This window comes from Lepidochelys kempii, chromosome 4 (assembly GCF_965140285.1).
Source record: "Lepidochelys kempii isolate rLepKem1 chromosome 4, rLepKem1.hap1, whole genome shotgun sequence".
NCBI lineage: Eukaryota > Metazoa > Chordata > Testudines > Cheloniidae > Lepidochelys > Lepidochelys kempii.
Genome location: NC_136383.1, coordinates 56607704 through 56632254, shown reverse-complemented (window position 1 = coordinate 56632254; position 24551 = coordinate 56607704). Strand labels below are relative to the sequence as shown.

The 24551-nt window shown below is 43.6% G+C and overlaps 1 protein-coding gene across 2 annotated transcripts in view; it reads right to left on the bottom strand.

Moving 5' to 3' along the window:
• The window catches only part of DCLK2 (doublecortin like kinase 2), a 146666-nt gene that overhangs the window by 19064 nt on the left and 103051 nt on the right, over nt 1-24551 (bottom strand). For both annotated transcript variants that reach the window (XM_073341326.2, XM_073341327.2), the window contains 3 exons: nt 18413-18470; nt 8852-8971; nt 5520-5666 (listed from right to left, as the gene is read on the bottom strand). In XM_073341326.2, coding sequence (XP_073197427.1) covers nt 5520-5666; nt 8852-8971; nt 18413-18470 — 325 coding nt within the window. The remainder of the gene's footprint in view (nt 1-5519; nt 5667-8851; nt 8972-18412; nt 18471-24551) is intronic.

Genomic DNA, 24551 nt, shown 5'->3' with positions numbered 1-24551 from the left:
AAGGGTGAACTATTGCTTTACGTAGTTTAACAAAATGTCTATTGGTTTTTCCTAAAAACTGGGCCTAATTTTTCCCTCTCTTCACTGATGTAAGCAGTAATAATGACTAAAATGAGTAAGGACTGACCAATCTTGCAAATTCTTATATATGTGCATATCTTTACTCCTGCAGCTAGTCCTACTGAAGCCAATGGAACAACTCAAGTGGGCAGAGTTACATGAGTGTGTTAGCGGCGTTGGAGCTTCAGAGAGAAATCACACCTATGCAAGAGTGGCCAGAATTGGGCCCATTGTTGTAAGTGATAACTATGCCCACTCTACTCCTTTCTGTTTGCTTACACTAGTGAATAAGATTACGGTAAAAAACAAAACAAAACAAAACAAAAAAAACCCTATCAACTGAGGAAGAGAGCAAGTTAAACAAATTAGTATGCCATACTCAACCTTTACTTATATAACTACATGTTTTTATTTGCCAAGTCAGTGTGTTTTAAAACCCACTCATTTTTCCACCTACTAACATATATTACAGATTATTAAATTTCTTAAATAAACTAGTGTTGACTAAATAATCATCTCAGGATTCCAATAATGGCAACTAACTGGTACATATTCCTGCGAGCATCACCTATGATATATGTTATACTGGTGCATGCAGGAAGGAATCAAACAAAATGAAGTCAATTTGTGACAATAAAAAAAAAAAAGGAAAAAAGTAGCAAGAGGACAATTCTGCAAAATAGAGAGAGACATTCAGTGGGGAGAACATTTTATTTTCAAATTTTCAGTGAAGTGTTACAAGCAGCAGATCAGTAGGATCCTATTTAAAGTATATTGTCAAGTGATTTTTCTAAAAACAAAAAAACAAAAAAAACACACACTACCCATGATTTGGAATTACTGGTTATAGGTTTGAAGATAAATCTTTATTTTCCAATTTGTCCTTTTCAATTTAACAAGCATGGAGGAGGGTTTTTTTCCCCACCCGTGTTCAGAACCGAACAAAGAAGTTTTGCTTCTTTCCAGTTTTGTACAGCTGGATTGCTGATTGTCAGCACAAGTAATATTTGTTAGTTAATTGTTTTTGCAGAGCCAGCAAAAGGCCCAGAAACATGAGTTATAGAATTCTCACAAAAGTGGTAGTTTGAAAAACAAAATTCTCATGGTGATACATTGGTTTTTGTTTGTTTTAAATCTATTTAGAATCAAGTGGAAAGTCACAATCTTTCTGAAACTCAGATTCCCAATCTGGGAAACAGGAGCTCCTCTAGATTACTTCTAAAAATCTGTGACCTGTAGTTATTCTATCCCATGGTACATAGCAACAAAGACGACTGTCCTCAACTAACTCCAACTATACCACACCAGGCTACCTGTACTGAAGTCTGTGAGTCAAACCAACGGAGTTAGAAAGGAAACACCAGGAATACCAAAATTGGAATGAACAACTACTCCAACCTACCAAGAAACACAATGACGCACAGCTAATCTACTCAACCCCAATCAACTACTAGAGCAGAGTGACTAATTCATGACAAATACAGCTTTTTATGGCCTGTGGAATGTTCACACGCAGCTGGCATTTCCTCAATTGTATACTGACTGATTTCTAGCGTGATTTTTTCATCTTCTATGCCTGTGAACAGCTTGCTACAAGTATTCTATATCTGAATTGTTATCGGTCACAAGTCACATGGTGTTACTTGTTGTGATTGTAAGCGTCTCTCTTATAACAACTCAATGTTAGCTTCAGATTTGCTTTCTGCAAGTAAAACCTGAATGTCCACAGCAAAATGAATACAAGAGACATGAGCACAGCTAGATTTTAAAATTGGAGTGTCACACATCACCTTCATACTGGTGCACATAACAAAATTCATGTGGTGGGGATGGGGCCAAGGGGTTTGGAGTGTGGGAAGGGGCTCAGGGCTGGTGCAGGGGTGTGAGGGCTGCGGCTGGGGCCAGGGATGAGGGGCTCAGGGCTGGAGCAGAGGGTTAGGAGTTCCAGCTGGGGATGCAGGCTCTGGGGTGGGCTCAGGGATGAGGGGCTCAGGGCTGGGGTGCAGGGGGTGAGGGCTCCGGCTGGGGGTGGAGGGTGGGGCCGGGGATGAAGGGTTTCGGGTGCAGGAGGGTGCCCCGGGGCTACAGCAGGGAGAAAGGACTCCCCCCAGCTCTCTCTCCCCACAGCAGCACCTGGGAGGCAGAGGTGTCCCTTCCTGCCACAGCAGCTCTGGGCTGGGACAGCAGGATAGGCGCCCCTCCCCCGGCCACAACAGGTCCGGGCTGGTGGAGGGGGGGCCAGCCCGCCCACTAATGCTTGATAGTCCGTGCTCCTTCACGGCTCTAAACCAACCAGAGCCCTCTCCACCACGAGGCGCGAGACTATGGACCAAACAGTGCCCAAGTTGGTGCGAGGATTTGGATCAATTAGCTCCTGCCCTGGCCGCTCCATGCTGCGTTCAGGCTGCCCCTCCCCTGCCACAACAGGTCTGGGGCTGAGTTGGGGCTGGGGGAGGTGTGCCCCAGCAGGTCCCGGCTGGGCTGGTTTCCTGAGCGTCTGCATGGTGCTAAACAGGCTGCTGCATGGCCATGCAGCTCACAGGGAATTTAGGTCACGGTCCATGAATTTTTGTTTACTGCCCACGACCTGTCCATGACTTTTACTAAAACATAGCCTTAGTCATCGCCCTGTTATAATTCACAGCTCTAATGGAAACCTTTGCGCTCCCTGATATAATTTCACATGTCAATGACGACACAGTTCGTATTTATTAGTGTATGACTGGTAAAAAGAATGAAAATCAAACATCTGGATGATCTCAGGTTAAAGAACTGAATTGCTGGATAGTATAAGAAGCAATTGACACATTTACATTTACATGCCCTTCTATTATGTTATTTTAACATGCATGCCAATGTCAATCACAATGAATAAGACTTGCAACTGTTGAGTAATTTCGTTAAGCTTTCTAGGCAAAAAGGGTGTTTGTGCCTATTTATACCTGATTCCATTACTCATGGAGGCTTAAAATGTCAGATTAGCCTCAGAACTCCAATCCACCCAAGATCCTGATGTCACCACATTATTATTTTTAAATGAACAAGATCAACTATGGCATGCCAGGGGCTGCCACTAAAACTGTACACACTCTTGTTTGCTTTTGGACCAGCACACTATATTGAAATTAATTCAGCACGAACATGCAATCTTCAGAGTGGCTAAGCTTTGAGATACACTTGAAGATAAGACCATGGTCGTCTCTATTTTTCTCTCCCTTACCTCATAGCTGCCAAGGGTGTTTTTTTCTGCCAGAAAACTTTCAGGTCCTATTGTTAAAGGGTCACTATTCATTTAGATTGCAGTGTCTATACAACATTCTAGCCACTTCACATAAAGTAACATATTTAGTATAAAATTTTAAATCAGTATCATCCATGAAGAATAGCAATACTTGCACAAAATAAAGGGTACCAAATAAATAATCAATAATAATAGTAGTAATAATAATACAAAACCCATGTTAGAATCCCTGTATCCACAGCTTAACAACCCAGTGTCCACATACCTTGCAACTAAAAATGTATCAAACTAAGGTCTGAATACATTTTTCCCCCCTCAAATTTCACTGCTAAAGGAAGGACCCAGTCCTGGAAATCCTTACTCGCTGTCGTCAATGGGACTGCTGGGGTAAGAAAGGACTCTTTAATTTAGTAAGGGTTTGTCCACACCAGAACTTTGTCGGCAAAAGTTTTGTCATTCAGGGGTGTTAAAAAAAAAATACACCCCCTGAACGACAAAAGTTTTACTGACAAAAAGCACCAGTGTGAACCGCGCTTTGTTGGCAGGAGCTCTCTCCTGCTGACAAAGCCACGGCCGCTTGTGGGGCGGGTGGAAGTTTTTTTGTCCACAGGAGAGTTCTCTCCTGCCAACAAACAGCAGCTACAATGTGTGGCTTTTAGTGGCAGGGTTGTAGCAGCATAGCCACGTCACTAAAAGCTGCGTAGTGTAGCCATAGCTTAAGAGTTTGCAAATTCCAGCCCTGTTGTCTGTGTTTGTTCAAATGCCGCTGATGGAGTAAGAGACATAAATCCCTTCTATCAGCTTCCCCTGTGGTGCACTCTCATTAAACCATTAACAGGACTGACAAACAAAGAGAGCTTAATGACAGGTTTCAGAGTATCAGCCCTCTTAGTCTGTATTCGCAAAAAGAAAAGGAGTACTTGTGGCACCTTAGAGACTAACCAATTCATCTGAGCATGAGCTTTCATGAGCTACAGCTCACTTCATCGGATGCATACTGTGGAAACTGCAGAAGACATTATATATACACAGAGACCATGAAACAATACCTCCTCCCACCCCACTCTCCTGCTGGTAATAGCTTATCTAAAGTGATCATCAAGGTGGGCCATTTCCAGCACAAATCCAGGTTTTCTCACCCTCCGCCCCCCCACCCCCCACACACAAACTCACTGGGGGGCGGAGGGTGAGAAAACCGGGATTTGTGCTGGAAATGGCCCACCTTGATGATCACTTTAGATAAGCTATTACCAGCAGGAGAGTGGGGTGGGAGGAGGTATTGTTTCATGGTCTCTGTGTATATATAATGTCTTCTGCAGTTTCCACAGTATGCATCCGATGAAGTGAGCTGTAGCTCACGAAAGCTCATGCTCAAATAAATTGGTTAGTCTCTAAGGTGCCACAAGTACTCCTTTTATTTTTAAAGAGAGCTTAAATAACCCATCACATAAGGCTTCCAGTTACTGATGACACTGTGCCTGTGATGTGGATTCTGGACTTGGTTGTCCAATGCCTTGCATTGTAGGTAGTTATTTACACCTGTGCAATGTGGTTGTTAAACACTACCTCTGCTGTCAGTGACTTAGTAACCTTTTGCATACTCTGCCTATATAAGGTACAAAGCAGCAGAGAATAACGCATTCACTCCACTGCCAATTTCCACTTGGAGTTTGTAAAACAGAATCCACAATATTTGTTGCTACCAGGTAGTAGATATTTATGTCCCTGATGGGAATTAATGGAAATGAAATATAGTTCCTTCTGAGGAAATAAACATACTCTCAGAGTTTATAGCTAGGATACTGAGAAGTCATCAAAAAGACTTTACCTGATGTGGCAATGGGAGGGGAAATATTTTACCTGAAATAACCCTGGGATCTTCAGAAAGGAATTAAAACCGTTGTTTTGAATTGAAACTAGGATTGTAAACAATTCATTAACACATTTTAAACCCTCTTTTGTGCTTATCCAAGTCAGAGCCAGCAATCAAAATGTAAATGATAGGAGGGTCTAGAGTCTAGTGCACATTAAGCACAGATCACTGTCCCTATGTCTATTAATATTTAATGGAAAGAGATTTATTTTAAGCATGCAGTCATTCTAAATTCATGTTCTATGTGTGATTGTTCAGCTCCTTGGATTCTTAACATTTACATACGAACATTTACATCTGGTGGGGGATGAGGCAATGGAAAGCATGATAAAACAAGTGACATACCAGGAGATTCTCTGGCTTAATGTCTCTGTGCACAATGTTGAGACCATGGAGGTATTTCAGTGCACTGGCTAGGTTGTAGACCATTGCGCTACCATCTCTCTCTGTATACTTTGTTGAAGAAGTGATAGCATCAAACAGGTCGCCTCCCTAAAGTAAGGGAAAACATCAAAGGCAATGACAAGAAAAATCATCAGGTGTCAGTACCCTAGTCAGACTGCTGAAAAGATGTCAGAGAAAGCCATACTTCAACATCCTTGCACTCGAGGCATACTCAAAAACCTATGTCATGTATTATATGGGAAAGATAGGCTGCACAACTTGAGGCTTGTCTACATGGAGAAGTTGATGAACAGTAAGCTAGGGTGTAAGTTTAAAGCACACTAGCAACTCCTCACTAACTCCCTGTGTGGACCCACTTACTGAGAGTGGCCTCACATGGTTTAGCTTTGTACATTTCCAAAGTGCACCAGCTATTACAGGCTTTTTCCTCATGTAGACAAGCCCTTGGAAACAGCTATCATGGTAGGGAAGGATGAACTTGTAGGCTCAGGCACTGGGACTCAGGGTAACTGGGTTCTATTCTCGACAGGCTTGTGTGGGTCGTTAGGCAAGTCACTTCACCACTCTGCTCTTCAGTTCCCCAGCAGTAAGAGGAGGATACCACCACTTCCTTTCTCCCTGCTTTTTACTGTTGTGTCTATTTACATTATAAACTCATCAGAGTACTACAGACCTATTTGTTCATACAGTGCCTAGCAGCTGGAGCCTCTAGGTGATGCTGTAATGCAAATACTCAATAATAATTACATAATAAATTACATGTTAGAAATACTTAGTGCAAACATTATGAAAAGTAAAAATAAATAAGGATGAGGCAGGACAACAGTGCTGCATTCTACAGCATATTTGCCTCATGTAATATATGGCATAGAGTCTGCCTGGTGTTTTTTGAGCATACCTGTTGTGCAATATCCTACCAGCATCCATTATAGCTCAGGGGTATGTAACAGCATTTTTAAAAACAGTAGTAAAGAAATATTTTTATTTATATGGCATTTCCACGTGCCGCAGTTAATTTAAGTTGTGTGCCACTATGATGGTTACCTTGGATACAAGTGGGGGAGTGACTTGGCTGGGCTGGAGGTGGAATTCCAAGCATTGCAGCACATGTGAAAGCAGCAGCAATTCAGGATATATATGCAAAGATTATCCCTTCCCCCCCCCCCTTTTTTTTTTTTTTTAAAAAACACTTATAAAAAGAGGAAAAGTTGCATCTTAAAAACAAAAAAGCCATCTGCCACATAAAAACTGTTTCTAGAGATAGCCAGAAATGAAGCAGTGGTACTGAACCAGCAGCTACAGACCCTAACCAGGGGGTTTCAAGCAAACAGTTGTTGTGGAAAAGGTTCTTGAGTACAGTGAAATTTGTAGATAGCAATACAATCTGAAATGTTGATTTATACTTTTATCCAATATGCTGATAAAGTCTGGGTATACTGCTGTTGTTTTAACATACAGACTAGTTTGCATGTTTGCTATTGTTCCTGTACGGGAGATAAGAATGTACATTCGTGTGCAAACACATGTGAGAAGTCTCATATTTGATATGGGTTTACAAATCTAACTCAAATGGCATAGACACTCAAATTATTAGTTATCTTGTCACAAAACAAACGACTAAGAAATATCAGACCTATGCCACATAGAAATTTCTGGATTGTTTCAGTATATTTGTATATTTTCTTATTTATGATGGGGAAAATATGCTAAGTATTGTAACACGGAATCTATTTTTCTTCTATATAATATTTTTCAGGTGTTTCCTTTTAAACAATAATTGTGCACGTCATTCTGCCTCCTTTGCTGCGCCATTTGCTATTCCTGAGGGAGTTCTGCATCCAAAAAATAAAATTCTTGCAAAATTGTGCACATTTTGTCAAAACAACAATATAAATCACACCATTTTCAATTATTTTGGTGCAGGGTGGGTGGGTCTCAGCATGGTGGGGATTTGAGGTGCAGGTGACTCACCAGGGGGTGGTCTGGGTACAGGGGGTGAGGGGGAGTTCAGATGCCTGGTGGTTGGGCATTGGGAGGTGCAGCTCTCTGTACAATGACCCCCTCCCCCACAGCTGGAGTGCAATGATGGCAGAAAGTAGGGGCGGAACTTCCAGCAGCCCAGGAAAGTTCCTGGGGATGGGTCTGACCTGGCCCTGGCCTATGCAGGGTCAGAGGAAGTCCCATTCCCTCAGCCCAGCTGGGATTAGCAGCTGGAGTCCAGCGCAGGGTAGGTGCCACTTGCCCAGTCTCCCCTAGCCCTGCCCCTCCCAGCTCTGGGTGCACCATGATAGCGACGAGAGGGACAGAGAGAGCCCAGCCCCAGACCCCAAGGCGGTGACTTGCATCTCCCCCTGCTGCTCCTGATGGCCAAACCAGACTCCCTCCTGCCCCCTGACCTGGGAGGGAAGCATGAATCAATTTTTCTGTGGGGGAAAGAGTAAAATCTGCAGGGACATTAAGTCTGCGCTTGCGCAGTGGCGCAGAATTGCCTGAGTAATATGCCAAAAACCCCTGGTTTGTGTAACATGTCTATGCTATGCATTAAAATGTTTCTACAGAGGTGCTTCATAATGCCTTTGGCTTGGTAATTGACAAGAGTGCAGTATCACTCTCCAATGCCAGCAAAGTGGAGCTCACAAGATTTTTCTCTCTGTGACAGCACATCTAGCATTCAGTCCACAGAAGATAAGCAACATTACTACCACCAGCTGTAGATCTGCCAGCAGTTGGATATCTCCTCTAGCTGAAGTGTAGAGATTTGTGCTTTTGGACTGAAGAAACAGGACTGTGTGTGTGAAGAGGAGTGTAACATATTTAGTAATTGTGTCTATTGTCTACAGGATATAGATTAATTGCAAACCGAGTAATTCACATAGCTGCATGTGAATGATTAAATAAGAAAAGCTGATGGAGAAAAATGTTGGAAGCTGGTGACATGTTTACTGTGCATGTTGTGATGATATAACAATGTAATTTTAAAAGTTCCAAATATGGAACAAGAAGTTATCTGTATTTCCCTTTAGACCGGGCACTTACCTTACAAAAAGCACCTTAAATCCCTGCTATGTGAATAGTATAATGCCAGGTGAAATATGGTAACAATTTTTCATTTTAATGGAATTTAACAACAGTATTTGCATGATTAATTGGAAGTTCTCATCAAAATGCTTATCTGATTATGTCTCCGGAGAGACATGTGGTATTGGAATCTTCCTAGACTCCACATTATGTGTAGATAAAATGAAAAAGAAAATTCCTTGAAAGAGTCTTGCCTTGACTAACTCCATCACCAGATAGAGTTCTGTCGGAGTGTCCATCTCCTCGATCAGCATGATAATATTGGGGTGTTTCACTTGGCGCAGTATGGATACCTCATTCTCTATCAGGTGCTCCTGTTTAGTCAGGAAAAGGAGGAAAGAAAGTTTATTTTAAATGACAATGAACTCCCAGTAAAGCTTCCAGGTGATAGATAAACAAGAAAACTATCTATCTATCTACACACACACACACACGTTTTTCACTATATTATTTATATTGCAGAGCTGTGGTGAAATGACACATTTGAACCTTCACTTAATACCACTGTATTTCCTTCCAGACCTTATCTCTTACAAAATAGCTGCCAACTTCATGGGTTTTATTTTTGTTTGGTTTAATATTTATATTTAGAACCTGAAAACTACTTAACTTACCCATTTAAGTACAAAAATTGTTTGGCTCCAACAACTTGATATTGTGCTAGGGTTAGATTTTAATCTAATCCCCTTCTCCTGCTCCTCCCCCCCTTCTATGAAGGTACAAAGGCTTTAAAATAAGTTCATTCTAGGGTTGTTTTTTTTCCTTTTTGTTTTAAATTCAAGACACCCATCCACTAAAATGCATGCTGGAGATTAAAGAAAGTCATACATTCCCTTTCATTCATGAATGTTTTTCCTTTTTAAAATATCTGAAAACATTCCACAGGGACCTTTCAGTTCATTGTAAATCTAATAATCATCTCTGTGTAAAACAAGAGGTTATTTGTACTTTGGGAGATAAATCACCTCACTGGGAGTCTGAACTTACTCACATTAAAAACACCAACTAGTAACAAGCACCTCATGTATTTGTGAGCAGAATTACTGGAAGTAGATGTGTACATATTATGAAAGACTGTACATGAACAGTGACTGAAAACCTCACACTATTTCATCATTTGTCTGCAGGGCTATATAAAGATGTCCTGTTTTCTGGTCAAAGCTCAGTTACATGGCTGTGTAATTCGTAAATTTTAATTAATGGGTCTATTTCCCAGAACCCACATACAAGGCATGCATCTCCGAGAGTGGTGCAGCATATATTGGTTAAAAAGGTCGCACCTTTGAAACGCAATTTGCAAGAACATCAATTGTCATTCAGCAGCTAACTTAAGTCTGACGAAGTGAGCTGTAGCTCACGAAAGTTTATGCTCAAATAAATTTGTTAGTCTCTAAGGTGCCACAAATACTCTTTTTCTTTTTGTGGATACAGACTAACACGGCTGCTACTCTGAAACCTAACTTAAGTCTGCTCCAAGCAAACCTGCTCTGGAGAAAAGAAAAACAAACGAACCAATTTTGTTTAAAAAGGTTGTCCTTTACCCACAGAAAGGAGCCATTGTAAGATGCTGGTTATTGGGATTCATGAAAAAACCTAAATAAAGCAGGGCCAAGGAACCAAGTGAAATCTGGAATCCTACTATAAACAAGATCTCAGCTTTAGGAGCAAATAGCTAACATAATCAATTAATTACACAATTTAATTCTGATCTCTGCAGCACAGAACCATCTTTGTTATCTTGGCCTCATCTGAGCCGTTAAATTGTTCTTTTTAGACAGGTTTAGGTGACAATCTACTGTAATTAACCTTTCTATAAAAGATTACAAAATGCTCTTGCATCACTGTCCTGATACATGTCCTGTGAAATGCTGACCTATTTATGGTTATTCATTTGTAATCATCTTGTCCTTGCTGTATTCCATTAAACTTTTTATATATATCAGTTTCCACAACTACCTCAACCTCTTCCTCAGGGAGATTGCTGTAATAGATTTTAGTCTAAGTTTAAATGGATTTATTTATGTAGAAATGATTGTACTATTAACATGTATACTGATGAATAAGAACAGATCAGCTAGTTTAATTAAAAATTTGTAGGACACTCAAGATACAAATTGCTGGACAGTAAACTTGTGTTGGACAAGAGTGACCATCCTCAATGCAGAAGTTGTGCATATTTGGACCAGATGGTTGTTTTAAGGCTTGTGCCATGTGGGAATGGGTGCAGATACATTCAGCTCACAGAAGCAATTTGAGCACTGTTTTCCCCATGGTCATTCATTATTAAGTCTCCTTACTAGATCCTAACTTATCTCATATTCTGTGTCTATTTAATGGGGTAGGGGCAAGATTAAATTCCTAGTTCCTGATAGACAGTTTAGGATTAATGCATTTAGCAGGTAATGCACATTGACATGTACACTGTTACAGCTGCTACCTTCCTGCCTAACAGAAGGAATGTTATCTAAATCTCTCGCAGAACACTGTAATATGGTATGCAGCATTTGCGATTTATAATTTTATTGTACTATAGCTCATCCCTTCAAATATCCCTGGATATTGTAGTCTCAGGCAGGGTTGCATCAAAAAAGAGTTTTGTGCAATATCCCATAAATACTGGGCTACCTACACAAACACTGCCATACCAGACCAGACCATTTTATCTTCCCCAGATCCTGCCTGTGAGAGTGTCCTATACTTCTTACCTTCAGAGAAAGGTAAGTGGCTTCCATCACGCATCTGGTCATTTATCCATAATACTATGTCTTGAGTAAATTCCTGCCTGACCCCAAGTGATGATCAGTGCCTGTAGCATAAGGGCTGACATCTTTATGTGGATAAGAATAGCATCTACAAGCACATAGTTACGATAAAAGTGTCTAAACCTTTCTCAAAACTTGATAGATTGCAACAGCGAGTTCCAGGGGTTAATTAAATTGCATTAGAAAAAGAACTTCTACTGTTTTATATCTGTTGCTTCTTACTTTTCTAAGTGACTTGCCCAGAGTCACACAGGAAGTCTGTGGTAGAACAGAGAATTGAATCTGGATCTCCCATATCCCAGGCCAGTGCCCCAACCACTGGACCAGCCTTGCTCCCCCAGAAATGTTTTATTTATAGTTAATTATTATCTATACTTTCAAAAATTTAGTCCAATAACTTTTTGTAGATCCAGATTCTGTTTCTTTCAGGCTCTCTGCTTAGGAATTGTCCCACAGTCAGTCCAATAGGCTGGTGTTTATAATGCTTCAGTCTGAAACACCTGTATACTATTCTTTTTCACCCACTAGACAACCAGACACGGCAAGATCAACAGATCTTGGGTAGGATCCGTATAGCAGTACAAACTCCCAGGAAAGTCTCCCACCCTAGTGGGAAAGAGAAAACAGCCAAGAGAATCCTCCCTATTTCTGCCTGCAATGCTCATAAAGACACTGGCCTCAATTCTGTAACATTTGCTTGTGACATGTGGGAATAAGACAGGAAAGGGGTTTGATGCGTTTTCCAGCTGACTGACTCCGAACTTTTTAAATTCACCACTTAAAGCTTAAACAACAATTTTGTAATAAATGTCATTTGTAAGGGATAGGGATGTTGTCACTAGTCAATAAAATGCTGTTTTTGAAAGTCCAGCTGTATACAGGTCAAGGAAGGGGTGCTCCAACCAAGAGGGAAAAATAAGGGACAAGGCAGAAGTTTTAGGTAAAATAGGAAATATAAGTAAGATGTCTTATTTATTTTAAAACTTCCATGCTTGCCAAATCACTGGGGGGTAACTCCAACAGTCTTTTAGCCCCAAAGGAAAAAAAAAACCCCAAACAGTTACCTGCCTTCGTAGCTGTTGTTCTTCGAGATGTGATGCTCATGTTCATTCCATTCTATGTGTGTGCGCAATCACGTGCAGAGTCAGAGATTTTTGCCTTAGTGGTGTCCGTAGGGTTGGCCCTGGCATCCCTTTGGGTGCTGTGCACATATGGCGGTATATCAAGTGCCGCTGATCCTATGCCCTCTCAGCTCCTTCTTGCCAGCAATTCCGACGGAGGGATAGGAGGGTGGGGAATGCAATGGATATGAGCAACAAATCTTGAAGAACAGTTATGAAAAGGTAGGTAACCATTTTTTCTTCGAGTGCTTGCTCATGTTGATTCCATTCTAGTTGATTCACAAGCAGTATCAATGGAGGTGGGCTCAGATTTCACAGTCTAGCTGTAGCGGCTGGCAGTATGGCTCTACCGAAGCCTGCATAGTCCTAGGCCTGCTGGGTAAGTGAGTAATGAGATGTGAACATGTGGATGGACAACCAGGTGGCCGCCCTACAGATGTCCTGGTTAGGCACTTGACTAGGAAAGCTGCCGAAGAGGCTTGGGCCCTGGTTGAGTGGGTGGTAACAATTGCTGGAGGGGACACCTGTGTCCAATCGTAGCAGCAGCGAATGCAGGCAGTAATCCAAGAAGAAATTCTTTGAGTGGACACTGGATGATCTTTCATCCTGTCAGACACTGCGATGAACAATTGCGTTGACTTGTGGAATGGCTTGATCCTTTCAATGTAGGAAGCTAGCACCCTCCTGACATCTAGGGAATGCAATCTATGCTCCTCCTCCAAGTTATGTGGCTTTAGAAAAAAGGCAAGTAAGTAAATGTCCTGGCCCATATGAAACTGAGACCACCTTGGGCAGGAAATCTGGGTGAGGCCGAAGCTGGATCTTGTCTTTGTAAAAAAGACTGTATAGGGCAGCTCCGAGGTAAGTGCCCTAATCTCAGAGATCTGGTGGGCAGATGTTAATGCAACTAAGAACATGACCTTCCAGGAAAGGAGGAGAAGAGAACAGGAAGCCAGAGGCTCGAAGTGGGCCTCATGAGCCATGACAGCACAAGGTTCAGGTCCCACGGAAGTACGGGTCTCCTGATGTGCGGGTAGGCACGCTCGGGGCCCATGAGGAACCTGGCAGTCATGTCCCGGGCGAAAACCAACCTACCCTCAAGCGACAGATGGCAGGCCGAGATAGCAGCCAAGTGGACCTTGATAGATGAAAGGGGCGGGTCTTGGAGCTTGAGATGCAGAAAGTAGCCCAGGATTAACTGCAGCAAGGCCAAATGCCTTTATTTGAGGTCTAACAAGCCAACCACTTCCATTTGGCCAGGTAGGTCACTCTGGTAGACCATTTTCTGCTGCCCAACAGGACCAGTTGGACACCGGCTGAGCACTCCTGCTCCTCTGCATTTAACTATGCAGCAGCCAAGTCATCAAGTGCAGTGCCACCAGGTTCAGATGCAGAAGACTGCTGTGGTTTTGGGACAGCAGGTCCAGCCTGAGTGGCAGCTGTAATGGAGCATCCAACAAGAGGTCCAGAAGCGTGCCAAACCAGGGCTGGTGTGGCCAGGCCAGTGCTATGAGAATCACCTTTGCCTTGTCCTGCTTGATCTTCATGAGGACCTTGTGAATTAACGACACTGAGGGGGAAGGTGTACAACAGAGCCCCCAACCATGGGAGTAGAAAAGTATCTGACAGGGAGCCTCTGTCAATCCCCCAAATTGTGCAGAAAACGGGGCATTTCTTGTTCTGCCTGGACATGAACAGGTCCACCTGGGGAGCGCTCCACTTCTGGAAGATGATGCTGATCACTTCCGGACGGCAGGACCACTCGTGGCGAGACGAGAAGGCCCTGCTGAGGCGATCTGCCAAAGTGTCCCTGGCTCCAGGGAGATGTGTGGCTACGAGATGAGGGTCACAGATGGTGATGAAGCCGCAAAGGGAACCCCCTCCAACATCAATGTTTGATTCTGCCACCCAGTGAGTGATGACAGTACATGGTCTGGGACCCTGACAACTCGGTCCATGCTGTGTCTGTTGGGGATGTAGACTGACGCAAGCAGGGGCCTCAGACTGAGCCGTGCGTGTCAGACCGCATAAATGCAGACAGCCATGTGGCCCAACAATCGTAGGCACGTGTGAGCAGTGGTGAGCAGGTGGGCTTGAATGCATGAGATCAGGTCCGCCATGGCTTGGAACTGTGCCTCGGGGAGGAAGGCTTTGGCCTGAGTGGAGTAGAGGGCCGCTCCAACAAACTCTATGCGTTACATTTGACTTAAGGTCAACTTTTTCTTGTTTATTAAGAGCCCCGGGTCGCGACAGGTGGAACAAACCAGATCAAGATGCTGCCGCACCTGATTCCAGGACTGACCCTTTATTAGCCAGTCATTGAGGTACGGGTAAATTTGAACACCCCGGGGCCTCAGGTAAGCGGCCACTGGTGCTATGCACTTTGTGAACACTCTCAGGGCTGACCAGAGACTGAATGGCAATGCCATGAACTGGAAATGGCGCTGGCCCAGAGTAAAATGCAGGAAGCGCCTGTGCCCCGGGAAAATGGAAATGTGGAAATACGTACAAGTCGAGGGCAGCGTACCAGTCTTCCCAGTCCATGGAGAGGATGATGGAGGTCAGGGAGACCATGCGAAACTTCAACTTTTTGAGAGACTTGTTGAGGCGACGCAGGTCCAAGATAGGTCTAAGGCCCCCTTTTGCTTTCAGGATCAAGAAGTAATGGGAGTAGAACCCCTTTCTCAAGGAACCTCCTCCTCCACTAGCTGCTCTTGAGAAGAGCACCTGAAGGAGGAGGGGAAGGGGGTGGGAGGGAGGGTCGGCGATGAACTGCAGGGTGTAACATGATGATTTTACTTTGAAAACCAAACGGTCCGAGGTCAACTGATACCAGACTGACTGGAAGGGATGGAGGTGGTTGAGGAAAGAGTGGGAGGGTGGATCCTGAGAAGCAACTAGGGTGTCGCCCTTGAGCACACTCTCAAAATGTGGAACGCCCAGGATGAGCAGACGAATGGGAAGACAATGGGTGTCTCCACTTAAACCCCTTGCCTCTATCCTTTCTCCTGTAGGTGCCCACCTGGGGAGTCCCCCAAGACCTGGTCTTGAAAGTGAGGGCGTAACAGCTTCCTGGCCTGCTGAGGAGTATGGTTGCCAAAGTAGCAGAGGGTGGCAAGGGAGTCTTTAAGGCCATGTATTTCCCACTGAATGCATACGATGAAGTGAGCTGTAGCTCACAAAAGCCTATGTTCAAATAAATTTGTTAGTCTCTAAGGTGCCACAAGTTCTCCTTTTCTTTTTGTGGATACAGACTAACACGGCTGCTACTCTGAAACCTGTCTTTAAGGCCATGGAGTCTCTAGTCCATGAGCTCGGAGATGAGGCCCATCCCCTCAAAAGGGAGGTCTTGTAGAATGGCCTGTATCTCCTGGGGTAACCTGGAGGACTGCAAGCAGGAGCTGCGCCTCCTGGCTACTGAGGAGGTGACCACCCTGGCCGCTGAGTCAGTAGCGTCCCAGGCCATCTGAAGGACCCCCTTGCCACTGCTGTGCCTTCATCCACCAAAGCAGCAAACTCCTGGGCTCAATCCTGCAGGAGAGCCTCGAATTCGTTAAGGAGTCCCACAGCATAAAATTGTACCTGCCTAACAGGGCCTGATGGTGAGATACCCAAAATTGCAGTCTTGCCATCGAATAAATCTTTCTGCCAAATAAGTCCAGCCTCCAGGCATCTTTGCTTTTCAGTTTGCCACTGACTTGGCCCTGCCTGTCCCTTTCATTAACAGCGGACACGACCAGTGACACTGCTGGAAGGTGTGCATTCAGGTATTTGAACCCTTTTGCAGGGACGTAATAGTTATTTTCCACCTTCTAAGAAGTAGGTGGAATGGAAGAGGGGGTCTGCCACAGCAATTTGGCAATCTTAAGGACCCCTGGGTGGACAGACAGCGCAATCCGGGCCCTGTTGGAGGAGAATATGTTAAAGAAGTCTGACTCCTCTGCGACCTCTTCAATTTATAAGTTCAAGTTGGTAGCCACCCTCTTAAGGAGGACCTGTGCTCCTTGAAGTTGTTGGGGATGGGGGACTGCCCGCTTGGGAGGGACCCACCACCACTTCGTCTGGAGACAACAGGGACAAGTGCACTGCCAGGGGAGGGATGGCTCCTTAGGTGCTGAAGTCCGATGTGCTGCTCCCCGTGTTGGATTTAGTACCAAGTTCCAACTCCAGTGCCGGGGGGCAGTTTGTCCAAGGCTGCCAGGGAGGACTGGTGGGAATACGGGACCGACATTACAGGCACACCCCATGGGTTCCAGTATGGCCACTGAGCAGGCCACTGTCCCTGCTGCCATGGGTGCTGCACCAGCTTCCTGGGTCAGTGGCGAATCACCCCTCCTTGGCGAGGGGCTGAACTTCCAGTCGGAGTCTGACCACTGCCCTTCCAGTGACCAGTGCGGAGCCATTGAGGTATGAGTCTGCCGATTCACCCTGGTTGGCGACCAGCGAGGCGAGGATCGGTGCCTGCCCAATGAGCAGAACCGGGGAATGGAGACCAGTGCCACGACCGGGAGCAATCCCGCCCCAGTGGGAACGGATGTCTGGAAGACCGTCTGGGCAAGGGTGATTTGCACCGTGGTGATCTTTGATGAGAAGCTTGCTGGTACCGGTGGTACAGGCACCAGTGCCTCAACTCCAGTGTCCCACGGCTCGTAGTGAGAGAACACGGTGTCGGGGACCTGGGCCTTTTGACCGGAGACCAGGAATGTGGTGCCAGGGTCCTAGGCCGCAGAGATGGGGATCTACACCTGCAGTCCGGGGACCAAGAGTGATCCACTGCCCTATGGGGCCATCCATGACCAGCTTACCCTTAGGCATTGGGGCAGTCACCAGGTCCGGCGCCTTACGCAGTGTCTGCAGTGCCAGTGCACCTGCTTGTTCTTTAGCGCTTCAGACAACTACCATGGGGGGGTCACTAATAGGCATCGGCCTGTTGTAGGACAAGCATGGTTTGAAGCTGGGAGAATGGGGCGTGCCCCACTCTGTGGCGAAGTCCCAGCCTGGACTCCAACTACCAGACTAACCTAACTCTTAACTTAAAAGCTAACTAAATACCTAAACTATATATAAAGTTGACAGACAACGGGCTGTTGAAGAACCACTATCGCTCTTGCGATTGCAAGAGAAGGCACACCGACCAACCGTCACGGGCAGCGAGAAGGAACTGAGAGGGCGTAGGGTCGGTGGCGCCTATATACCAGCACAAGGGGGTGCCACAGCCAACCCTACAGATACCGCAAAGGCAAAAATCTTAGACGACTGTGCATGTGGACGCACGTACACCTAAAATGGAATCGACATGAGCAAGCACTCAAAAAAGAACAGGGTATTTTGACTGAATAAGGACTGCAGGAATTTATCCCATATTAACTTTGCTTACAATGGTTACTAATGTTGATATGGGTCATGACATACTTTGGGGCCTTTATAGTTTTAATTCCCTTCATAATCAGTACTGGGTCCCATTATGCTAGGTGCTGCACGCACACACACACACACACACACGCGTTTCATCCTTCAAAGATTTTACAGTCATAGTCACTGTGCTGTACTTTCACATTTCTCTTTTTGTTCCATTTTGGCCCAATGAAGGGAGAACAATTGTGGAAATACTGCACATTTTCTTTGTTCGTTCAATAGAATAAATTACAATCTTTGTTTTTGTTCCATTATCTACTAGATTAACACAGTTACTACTTCTATTGTTTGCATTTTGGATGGAAAATAATCCTGCTAATGCTAAACAGATAATTCTGAAAGCAGTCACAGTTCTATCAAACCCAAACACCGCCCCCCCCAACACATACCACTTTGACTAATGAGCAGCTGTGAATGTTATTTTTACTCTTTTCACATGTAAATGGGTGTACACTACCTTTCCACAGCACTTTGCCTTGTCTATAATCTTCAGTGCAAACTCCTTTCCAGTGTATCTAAGAAGAAAAATTGGAGAAACATTCATTAATGCCAGAAATTCCAGCCCATTTTCTGGTTATCTGTGAGAATACATGTAATCATAATATAATCTTTTCACCCAGGGGAACATCTGACAGAAAGATGGCAGAAATTATTTCATTTTGTTTCTCCTCTCTCCAAGTAACAGTCCTGACTGCTGTTTCCCTGACTACCATTACAGTACCTAGCTTATTGTGTGCATTAATCCTAGGACCATGGCAGTGACTCTAATATGACCTAATATACACTCTGCCATTACTCTAATTCCATATGCAAAATTTGCCCCCAAATCCTTCATGTAGCTCTGTTCAACTGGCAGCCTGTAACCACACTTTGAAGACAGATCAGACTGCAGGTTTGCTTGTCAGCTCATGTATAGGATGAGCAGCAAGAAGGCAGCCATGAATATCGATGGCCTTTATGGAAAAAGTCCCATAGAAGTTAGTAGGGAAGAAAACTATAGGGTTCTATAACAATTACTATATAAGAGACATCAGTGGCTATTAAATTCTATAGGATTTTAGAACTATCTGACAGAATTTTACAGGATGGTTCTGCAAAACCTAGAGTGACTGAGATGATCATTTTCTGGTATATGCGAGAGGACTTTTCCTCCCGTAAGGTAGGAGCTTACTCAAGCTTTTATACTTGGTCACCCACATCCAGATCTAAACATGTTCTCCACATGAAATGGAGAAAAGCAACAAGAACAAGCTGGTTTGGTGTCTATAAAGAAAACACTGCCGTTCATTGTTGTGAATGACCTTCAGTTAACATGCTACAAATAGCAAGGGAAATGCAATAAGCCCATTCCTATTCCTATTTATTATTTGTATTGCAATTGCACCTGGAAGCCCCAGGCAAGATCAGACCTAATGTAAGGGGTGCTATACAAATTCTGCTTTGTAACAAGCTTTTGTATCTCAATAAGAAATATCAGGTATATTTTATTAAGTTCATAGCTAACTATAGCCAACAAACATTTTTTGTTTCAGATACAGCTAATAAAGACTAATGTGTCACAAAAGGAATTAAATTTCATACATTAAACCTATTCCCGACTAAACATAGCAGTATATTAAGAGCACCTCTGCTCTAAAAGTACAGCTGTGTCTGCTAGGTTGTCATAGTTACAACCTGATTCAGTGTAGCACATAAGAAATTCCATCTAAACAGCATTTGAGATTTAAATACTATCTTCTTATACAGAGCCATGTAAAACTGTATTATGGGCACTGCATGTAATTCAGAATTGCAATCTATGTATGATGATACATTAAGTAAATTATCCAAAAGCCTGATGATAAACACACTGCAAAATCCATTTAAGATATGTGCAAAATTTTCAGAGCTTGTCACATAACAGGGAGTAGATCCTTGTAAACATCCACAAAGCTAGCTCATTATCCTTCTTCAAATCCCTCCTTAAAATTCTCCTGTGTCATGATCCCTGTAATAACCTTGACAATGACTAGCCCACTGGTGTACTCCTACCACTGCTTATCATGCTGACCATACTGTTTCATTGTTTCCTTGCATCTCTGTATCCATCTGTTGTCTTAGATTGTAAATTCTTTGGGGGGCAAGGACTGTTTTGTTTTGTCTGTACAGCACCTAGTACAGTGGGGTCCTGGTCCATGACTAAGGCTTCTAGGTGCTATGTCATACAAAATAAGAAAACAGCAAACCGAGGAGTGTTTATAATTAGCATTTCCTTTCCCAATAGTATTATAGATTGGATATTTTTGATCAGCAGATGATTTGAATAATATTTCTGATCATTAGATGTGAAGATGAAGTTTTCTGCAGAAAAAGTGGGATTATTTATTTATTTATTTATTTTACAGTTTATTTCTAGCTACTATTTCCTTTATAACTAGAGGGCTCTTTCTTTTATCTGAGCCTTGCTTTCTAAAGCATTCAGGTAAAACTATCGAAGTGTCTAAGTCGCTTAGGAGCCTATGTCCCATTTTCAAAAGCACGTAAGTCACTTAGGAGCCCAAGTCTAAGTGACTTTCACCAGGATGTAGGTGATTCTGAAAATGAAATCTAGAAACTTGCAAAAATATTATCAGGCATCTTTATCCTGAGATCTCAAAACATTTTTCAAGTACTGTTGAATCTATGTGCAGCCACTGAAATGCTTTCCGATTCAGGGTACATCCAGTACAGCAATTTTGTGCCTTCACACCATAAAACACTGTCCAGTTATTATGACCCAAGTCTTTCACGGTTAGTTTCCTGCCAAGTGAGCTGGATGGAAATCTAATGGAAGACTGGCTATCTCATTTTATAAATTTTAAAAGTTCTTTGGATTGTATATTTGCCTCAAGCTTTCTAAGCAGCACCACACTGATTTCCCCATTGAGCTGGTGAAGCTTATTAAAAACCTAGGATTTTGGAAGAATTGTTATTCAAGTGTTCAAGAATTGTGATGTTAATGTTCAGAGATAGCATTAAGCCTAAACCCTAATGTACTTCAATGAATGACAAAAAGCTCCTTTAAAGTAGTAACGATACACACTGGGGTCAAATTTAGCTATCTGGCTTGGTTTAGGAAATAATTCCATCAGAAGTCCTCTAACTCTTATTCTTTAATGCATAAGCCTGGATACTTGAACGATAGATTTCCCTGATGAGTAAAAAGAAGACAACAAAAAGTTACTTAATACTAAGCATTAAAACTAAGCATGAAATTGCCATTAAGGTGAATCACCCCATCACGTGACAGATAAGAAAGGCACAATGGCAAGAGTGTGCTTTTGCTCTGCTTTTTTGCTTCATTTGTTATTAGTCTCTGCCAGTTTTTTGTTTCATTTTCATTGCCTGAGGGGTGAGCTGTAGCTCACGAAAGCTCATGCTCCAATAAATTGGTTAGTCTCTAAGGTGCCACAAGTACTCCTTTTCTTTTTGCGAATACAGACTAACACGGCTGTTACTCTGAAACCTGCATTCGTAGAGAAAGTTTTGAGCAGAGAAAAGCCCCGAGACTCCAAATGCATTTACATTTAAAAGCTTTTTTGGAAAGCAGAGAAAGCTAACTGGGAAGAGTGTGGAGGATTTGCAAGTAGTCAATGCCTATTTTGGGGGCTAGATCAGGTTGAAAAGGTCTTAAGGATTTTGGTGTACTGGCTGCCAGTACTTGTTTGGTTAATGGAGAGGAATTAACTGGATATAGCAACAAGAAACAAAACTCCTGGGAAACCGTAATAGTGGCAGCAGAGTTATGGGTCATTTTTTAAGATCAACATACTTGAATCCAAGAGGAGGAGAATGCAGGTACTAGTTCAGCAGTGGTAGCCAGCATGTTCTGATATTTCCTTAGATGAGTCAGACTCAGACATAACTGCTAAAGAGAGAGTTTTTGAAGATGCTTCTGCTGGCTAAGACTATGAAGAGACATTTCACTTCATAATTAAGACTCCTTTGCTCCAGGAGCTTCTGAATATAAAGCCTCCCATGAATTCTTAAAAAGAAACCTGCAAATAGTGATTAAACACTGAAAATTGTTTCTGTGAGCCCCAAGGGTCTCACAGGCATTTGTTGGAACAGAAAACATTGCTATGGGCAAAGTTGGAGACTCTTCAAAATAATATTAATCAAAGAAACCCATGTAATTGTATCAGTGGCCCATGTCAGATGATTCTAAGAAATATTGTTAGCAGTTAGTCCCCCCTCCACTAGCAATCGTGGCCAAATATACACATACACACACTTTTTACATGTGACAAACTTACTAAATAGTTCTTGCTTACCTAATTTCTTCTAATGTTTTGGATGATATTTTCCCTCTCTCGCTGTCTCATATTCATAAAGTAAAGCTTAAAAATTTTCTTCTATACATTATAGACAGCATAAACATATCTATGTGGGTAGTAGATATGGACTATTACAGTATATGGATAACTAGCAATCTCAGGACTGTAACAGTTAATTTTTTTTTAATTGTTTTCACTCTCCATTTTCTCTCTCCACAAACTCGCTTTGCTATAGACATTATAAAAGACAGTTACCTTTTTCCATAACTGTGTTTTTTGAGATCTGTTGCTCATGTCCATTCATCTTAGGCGTGTGTGCTTGCCACATGCACTGGTGCCAGAAGTTTTTCCCTCAACAGTATCTGTAGGGGACCAGCTCTGGCACCCCCTGGAGTGGCACGTGTATGCCCCGGCATATAGAGCACCACCAGCCCCCTCCACCCTCAGTTCCTTCTTGCTGGAAACTCTGACAGTAGGAAAAGAGGGTGGATTGTGGAATGGACATGAGCAACACATCTTGAAGAAGACCAGTTACAGAAAAAGATAACAGCCTGTTCTTCTTCAAGTGATTGCTCATGTAATTCAACTTAGGTGACCCCCAGATGTACCCCTGGAGGTGGGTAAGGAGTTCACTGACATGTAGATTGCAATACAGCTCTGCCAAACACAGCATCATCCCTGGCCTGTTGTGTGAAGGCATAGAGAACCATGAACATGTATACCGAGGACCACATCATGGCTTTACAGATATCCTGGATCAGAACTTGTGCCAGGAAGGCCACTGAGGATGTCTGCACTCTAGTTGAGTGGGCTCTGACGATTGGCGGCGGAGGGACTCCCGTTAACTCCTAGCAGATCCGAATGCAAGATGTGATCCAGTTAGAAATCCTTTTCATGGACACTGGGAGGCCCTTCATCCTACCAGCTGTAGAGATGAAAAGCTGAGTCAACCTACAGAAAGGTTTTGTCCAATCTAGGTAGAAAGCCAGGGCCCTTCTTACGTCCAAAGTGTGAAGATGCCTCTCTTCACTAGTCTCATGGGGCTTAGGGCAGAAGACCAGAAGGAAGATGTCCTGGCTCACGTGGAAAGCGGACACAATCTTGGGAAGGAAAGCCGGGTGGGGCCGGAGCTGGACCTTGTCCTTATAGAAGGCCATGTACAGCAGTTCTGAGGTCAGGGCTCGCAGCTTGGAGACTCGCCTCACGAACGTCACTGCCACCAGGAAAACTACCTTCCATGATAGGTGAGACAGGGAGCACGAGGCCAAAGGCTCAAAGGGCGGGCCTGTGAGCCTGGGCAGAACCAAACTGAGATCCCACTGAGGGGCCAGGAACCAACTTGAGGAAAGAGCCTCTCGAAGCCTCTAAGGAACCTGACCGTCATATCATGGGAGAACACTGTCTGCCCCTGGATTGGTGGATTAAGGGCCGAAATGGAGTAGTGCATTAGGCCCTGGTTCCTTAAATGAAGCAGGTAGTCTAAGATCGACTGCACCAAAGAATACGAAGGGGAGATGCCCCATTCCACCCAGCAGAAGTACCTCGTCCACTTTTCCAGGTAGAAAAGGAGTACTTGTGGCACCTTAGAGATTAACCAATTTATTTGAGCATAAGCTTTCGTGAGCTACAGCTCACTTCATCCGGATGCATACTGTGGAAAGTGTAGAAGATCTTTTATACACACAAAGCATGAAAAAATACCTCCCCCCACCCCCCTCTCCTGCTGGCAATAGCTTATCTAAAGTGATCACTCTCCTTATAATGTGTATGATAACCTGGATTTGTGCTGGAAATGGCCCAACTTGATTATCATACACATTATAAGGAGAGTGATCACTTTAGATAAGCTATTGCCAGCAGGAGAGTGGGGTGGGGGGAGGTATTTTTTCATGCTTTGTGTGTATAAAAGATCTTCTACACTTTCCACAGTAAGCATCCGGATGAAGTGAGCTGTAGCTCACGAAAGCTTATGCTCAAATAAGTTGGTTAGTCTCTAAGGTGCCACAAGTACTCCTTTTCTTTTTGCGAATACAGACTAACACGGCTGTTACTCTGAAACCTTTTCCAGGTAGATCTGCCTAGTTGAGGGCTTTCTACTTTCGAGGAGGACCTTCTGCACAACTCCCAAATAGGCCCATTCATCCAGGTTCAACCACACAACATCCACGCTGTCAGGTGGATGGGGGCGAGGTTGGGGTGCAAGAGTTGGTCATGATCCCGTGACAACAGGTCTGGTCGGTTCGGCAGGGGCCAGAGAGGGATCGCAGACAAGCTTGATAGCATCCCAAACCAGTGCTGGCG